Below are 6,583 nucleotides of genomic sequence, written 5' to 3'. Positions count from 1 at the left end.
ATGAATTATACCAACTTTACATTCCTTTGTGACTATTAACCCTGCTTTGTACTAGAGCGACATGCTGAGCCGGATTTTTTACCTGCTAGTTCACAAGGTAACAGTCCGCAGGAAGACATATCGCCCTACCTTGACATGTTATTCTGGCTCTGAGCTGACAAGTCTTTGCTCTTACTCCTTAATACCACATGCTTAGCAGAAAAGCAGCAAATACCAATTTTAAAATCTTTGGTTTGAACCTCGAGGCAAACACACTAGATGGATGACTATATCTAGCACCACCCATTAAAAGAGCTAAAGATAATGAACCAATATTATACTTCCAAACGAAAAGATTTATTTTTTGCAACAAACAAAAATAGTATAATGCAGATAGCCACTAAACCAGAAAATATATCAAATAAGGAATGTATCTTAAATGTAAAGTTTTAAAAATATTGACAAAAATAAGTGTCAATGTACATGTAACAATAACAAATGCACCATCAAACAGATTCCTATTGCAATTCTTCTTATGGGACTTATATAAATGGATAAACATTGGAAACTCTGACCAATTATCTCTGACCCCAAAAATATAAAATTTCTTTCCATGCTTTTAACATGCAAACACTGATTTGTCCTTGATCCTTAACCTTTGACTCGGATATATTTAATGAAGATTTAAAAAGTTTTTAAACCAGTAAGGTCTAATAAGGCTTTGAACTGGTCCACTCCCCTTAGCTTTTTCTGGTTTTTATGTATACCTATTTTAATGAAGATAAGCCAAGTCATTCAGCCAGTATTACAAAGACAAATGGTAGTTAATAATTGGTTCACAGAAAAATAAATAAGAGACAGATAAAATTATAACTGAAATGATGGAAAATACATAACTATAACTATATCCCCTGCCATCATTGGATTGGGGTTTAAAAAAATAGACTAGGAATGCAAACGCTATATATATACATGCAATATTAATAAAATAATACAATTCAAAATCTATGTGTCAACACGATAGGATATCCTTATATGTGACGTAATCAAATCTGATGACTTCTCAGTCTCACTTTTTTGTTTTTATGAATATAAAATATAAGTTGAAAAAAGGTTTCATAATTCAATATAGACTTTTACCTTCTGCTTTAATTTAACATTTGTGGTTTTGGCAAAATACTATATTTTGACAAAAACATATAACAATTCTGTGAACATCTTCTAAAACTAAAAATTTCTGGTTTCTTTTTGTGTCCAGTTCACCCGTCCAAAAAAGTTACCAATACTTATCACGTAAAATTTCGTGAAAATTTATCAAAGAAGACCCTTCAAATATTGTTTAAATAGTAAGATCATTATGTGTTATATCAATATAATTGAAAAGTCAAATAAACATAATCTCAATGTGAAAAACTCAGCATTATGAAAGGATGGGGCCATATTGGCCATACAATGAATGGTATTTGAAATGTTCTCAAATTTGCAGAATTAAAAGTTGAATCAATCATTATAAATAAAACAATGAGTTTTTAGTTTAAAATATTTGCCATTCATTAGTGCTACAGCCATGAAAAGACAATAAATTCAGAAAAATTACCAACTTGCCAAATTGGACAATTTGACACAAAGATGCTTAGAAATAATATAGAGCACAAATGTTGCCAAAAAGATAATTACATAGGAAGCTTATTTTATGTTCAAATACTTGCTGACAAAAAAATATTTAGGGTGACGCTTGAGCTCTATACTAATTTAGCTGAAATGTTTATAAAAATTAGCCTATATTGTGCTACTATTGGGTAAATCACTATCAAGACGTCACTTCAATACTATCACATTTGCGTAATGAAGATAAGCTAATGATGTCGTTTTCATAAAGACTTTTACATTATAGTAGGTTAAAAAGTAATGATACTTTAACAAACTACAAATAAATACTAAAATGTCTACAATATGTGTTTTTTCTTCTTTGTTTCCCCCTAAAGATCATAATAATCTATATGTGCTCCTGAGACAAATGTATCAGTCTCTAAAATCTGAACCAGTTTCTGGATAGAGGTATCACATTCCAATACATTGCCTTCATTGTGCATTGCTGAAACAGAAAGAAAAATATATTCTGTTAAGTGTTGTGTTGACAAATCAGGCCTAATATCTATAGCAGTCATTCCCTAACAAAAATATTTTTATGTATAAGGCTTCAGTTTTCTCTGTTAATCTATTTCAGTGAAATATCTTTTGATTGGCTATGACATATTTGGACTGTTTTGATCTTCAGGGACCTTCTGTGTATGGGCTTTTTGTAGAAGATCTCAGAATCATATAGGATTTCAAGTGTACCTTCAAATTAAAAAAAAAGAAAATCCTCTGAAAGAGGTAAATATATACTGTTTTACACCTGTCTGTCGGTTCATCTGTCTGTCGGTTAGACCCATGAAACCATGAATAAAATTTTTGTCACAATTCTGTCAGGAACTGCAAATCAGAACACTCTCAAATTTTTTCTAAAAATTTATATGTGCTTCTGTACAATGTACAGTCTGATGCATTTTCACATCCCTTGCTTTTCACCTTCCTGCTTATTGAATACTTATACATGTATAAATTATAATATTGTGCAGTAGCAAACAGTTCAACTTGTTTTGCGTGTTTTGATTATAGGCAACTTGTCAGGTTGCTAGTTTATTGTTGTATACATCTCATCTCTAATTTGTTCAAATAAGAACTAAAGCAAATTAAAACTAAAAGCATCATCAATACTTACATTCAAACATTTGTTTAACCTCTGGGTCTGAAGTGTTTTCTCTACATTTGATCTGCATATCTGTTTCACAAGGACCAGGGGCATAACTTAGTACCCTTATATTGGGTTCCTCTTCTGCCATTACCTTATAGAACATATCACGAGCTGCTTTTACTGAAAAATATGTTTATGCATAATGTAATTTATCTGGTAAAATCCTATGATAAATGTAATTTGATTTATTATTGTGTGAGGAACAGAAAAATAATAATTTTATAATGATGTAAACAAAGCAATACATGTTCATGGGATGTCAGTTTTCATAAATTTTGCCATCAGAAATTAATTCAGAATGTGTACTTTATAAATGTAAAGCTTTGTTAAAATTCAAGCACTATGTATTTTGGCTGCCATTTAGAAAATGGCAGGTGACCAATAATAACTGACAACTAGAATTAATTAGGAATAGCATATCATACAGGGGTACATATCATTTTCATTGAAATCCTAGCAAAATTTGACATTTCTCAAAATTTGTAATTCAATAACCAAATCTAAGTTTTTACAACAATTTTGACATCAGGAACCAAATTGGAATGCATATCAATTTTAATTTTTATCCCAAAACAAAAAGATGTTTCCAAAATTTGTAATTTTTTAACAAAAAGTAAGATTTGACACTGGTTATCTATTTGGAACAGCATATAATACCTATAAATCAATTTTCATTGAAATCCTAGCATAGAAATTTTTTAACCAAAAGAACATTTTTGAAAATTTTGGAACCTGGAATCAGTTTGGAATTGCTAACAGCTTATTTTGAAATATAACTTTTGTGCAAGTTGAAGCAGTTCTCAAAAACATGATTTCTTTTTAGATCAATAACATACCTTAAAGGGGTTCTAAGCTAATTTTAACTTAATAAGTTATTTATTTATCAAATAATAATAATGGTTATTTATTTACAAGATCTCACCAAAAATATAGAAGGTTCTTAAATTATGTAATTTTACTCAAAAGACATGACAGAACTGAACTCACCTGTACAATATAGAGAGAAGCTTTTAAATGCTCTAATCGCTGTAAGCGATGATATATTAATCACGTATCTGTGTGCAAATCTCTCTTGGGTAAAAAAATTCAAACATGCAGAATTCAATAAAATATTTCCAGTCAGGTTAACTCCAAAATGTGTGTTCAACTCTGAAACATTTACCAGATCTTTAACATATTTACTGTTGTCTCCTAATGTCCCAGCATTGTGCACAATAACTGCCTGTTCAAAGCTGTCAATAGATAACTTGTTTTCTTTAAAAATATTTTCGAAAATATTGTGAAACTTTCTTTCATCTAAATCTCCCTGATCAAATCCAGAGACAACTATGTTGACATCCTGACAACATGACCTGATTTCTGTTTCAACCTCTTTTAAAGCTTTTGTATCCCTCGAAAGCAGTATCATTATACTTTCCTTTCTCGCTTTCTTAGCAAAGTTTATGGCAATACTTCTTCCAAGACCTCTGCTTGCTCCAGCTATAACAAAACATGATTTCTTCTCAAACACTCCCATTGTGCACTTCCTTCAAGAAAATTGAAATAATAAAAAATATTTAATTGTATTGCATGAAATCTTAATTATGGGTATGATTTGAAAGTACAATCAACAAGTACTGCAATGCACAAATGGTAAAAGATCTTTAAGGCAAAAGGCAGCAAAAATATATAACATCTTTCCAAAGAAAGCTGGATTAAAACATTCTTTGAAACTTAAAAAATATAAATAACTTGTAAATGTAGAATAGGTCTATAACGCAAATATTAAATAAAATAAAAACTTAACTTACATTAAAACCTGGAGAAAGCAATGTTTTACTCTTGTATTCATATCGAATCAATGCCCTACGTCAGTTTGATAAAGCAAACTAGCGTTAAAACTAAAAAAAAACATTATTACTCTTTATTCAGGGGTAATTTTTGGTAAATAAAATACCTGGAAAATTGTATGTTTACTATTTTCATATTTTAGTGCTCTGCATATATAGCAATGATATAGAATATAAATAACAACTACAATATTAATGTAGGTAATAGAAAAAACTTTTATTTGAAATTGAAGAATTGAATAGAATATATTTGCAATAACATTATACTTTAATTCTTTCTTTTTGCCTTAATAGCCTTATTGCTAAACATTATCATTATAATGGTGTTGTTCAATTAGTGTGTCTAATATTTTTGGTGATAAGCATCAATTGGATCCCTTACTTATTTAAATTATAGTTTATAGCAAGATTAAAATATTGTTTGTTTTTCTGGATTGAAATTCTGTGTAAGCTAAATTTTCTGGGAATGTCTTCATGTACTGTTTTAAAGTAACTGTATTAAATCTACTGTGTTAGATGGCATGATTTCATACCTGCAGGTTAAGTAGTACAATGTACTTGGGCTGCTGTATCTGCCGGAAAGTAGCCTCCTTCAACAAGTCAAAGATTCTGTTAAATAATTGTTTTCTTTAAAGTTTGTTTACAGTAGCTGGGATCGAGAGTTCTGTAATATGGTACATTTGTACTATCATTGTGTTGTTTTTTATCTCTATTATACCGTTATTATAGACTTAAGTACATTTCTTGTATAGTCTTTTTAAATTCTGTTTAATTTATTCACAACTTTTTTACAGGTTGGGGAAGATCCTCATATAAGTATTATCCTCATTTATTGGTATGATATCCTAAGACAGGCATCAATTTATAGTAATAAAAAACTGAGCTTTGGATTTCAAGATATTCGCAGTCATGGGTCAAATATTTGTGTAAAATGCAACATTTTTCCCAAAGACACCATGACTCAAATGTCATCTGGATAAAAGTTGAGGGCATAAAAAATCTAATAATTAGAGGCCATTGACTTTTATTAAATTCTAATTTGAACTATGGTCCCAAAGGAAATAAATGTTGCCATTTACTTGAATATGTGGGACATGACAACCATTCTCATGAAATACAAAATATATTATTTTATCATTGAAAATAGTAAAATAACAAAAATACCGTACTCCGAGGAAACTTCAAAACAGAAAGTCCCTTATCAAATGGCAAAATTCAAAAGCTCAAACACATCAAACGAATGGAAAACAACTGTAAATTGTTACCAGATTTTGGGTAAAATACCCATTTATATAAAAATATTAAAAAATTCAGACCAATTTAGAGCTTGACATATTGTATAGACACCTGTCTGTTGCCTGTCTAATGTTAATGATTGTATTTTGACCTCAAGATGTCTCCTGATTAATTGTGTCTTTGTTGCCGTCTCATTGTCCCTTAATCCCTTTTGGGATTCTGTGTCTTGACTCTGGAGCGATTTCCTGATTTGGCCATCCTTAGAAAATCGCTCCAGACACCGGATACCTAAAGGGATTCATTGTCCTTTACCGCAAGTATATCTCCTTTTAAAACATTGATTCATACTTGCAGAACATGCAGCCACTAGGCTTTCATAATTTGGTTGTTGGGGAAATATAGGTCTAAATGGAAGGCGATATTAAATATCTACTACAGCAAAGAAACAGACAGACATGATCTGATGATAGTGGAAATTTTTGTCTGATTGGGAAACTAAAATATTTTTAGCAATTCGAAACTTGGGAGTATAATATTGAAACCTTGCTCAGGTGAGAGGGATATTAAAATAAAGTTCAGAAAATCAGTCACTTTTTTGTGAAAACTTATTTAAATATACAGACTAGCGTGTACTTACCTCGGTATATTAGGTTCGCGGACGTCACAGAGAACACCTGTGCAAATGTCAAACTCGTACCTTTGTCAACACGCCCCAAGAAGATCAAATGCTAATTCTATCACA

The 6,583-nt window shown here is 30.5% G+C and overlaps 1 protein-coding gene across 2 annotated transcripts; it reads right to left on the bottom strand.

Annotated features, from left to right (window-relative positions):
• Positions 1 to 314: 314 nt before the first annotated feature.
• Positions 315 to 6,525, bottom strand: LOC127728477 (sepiapterin reductase-like). 2 transcript variants are annotated; one of them, XM_052235875.1, is made up of 4 exons: positions 6,479 to 6,525; positions 3,764 to 4,302; positions 2,744 to 2,896; positions 315 to 2,074 (listed from the first exon to the last, which is right to left on the bottom strand). In XM_052235875.1, exons 2-4 carry the CDS (start codon positions 4,290 to 4,292, stop codon positions 1,959 to 1,961), a joined length of 798 nt encoding a protein of 265 aa, XP_052091835.1. In that variant the 5' UTR covers positions 4,293 to 4,302; positions 6,479 to 6,525; the 3' UTR covers positions 315 to 1,958. The 2 variants fall into 2 exon arrangements, with proteins under 2 accessions (XP_052091835.1, XP_052091836.1); XM_052235876.1 differs by lacking the exon at positions 6,479 to 6,525 and adding an exon at positions 5,139 to 5,443.
• Positions 6,526 to 6,583: the final 58 nt, after the last annotated feature.

This window comes from Mytilus californianus, unplaced genomic scaffold, assembly GCF_021869535.1.
Source record: "Mytilus californianus isolate M0D057914Y unplaced genomic scaffold, xbMytCali1.0.p SCAF_2, whole genome shotgun sequence".
NCBI lineage: Eukaryota > Metazoa > Mollusca > Bivalvia > Mytilida > Mytilidae > Mytilus > Mytilus californianus.
This window is presented reverse-complemented; position numbering and strand designations above follow the sequence as displayed.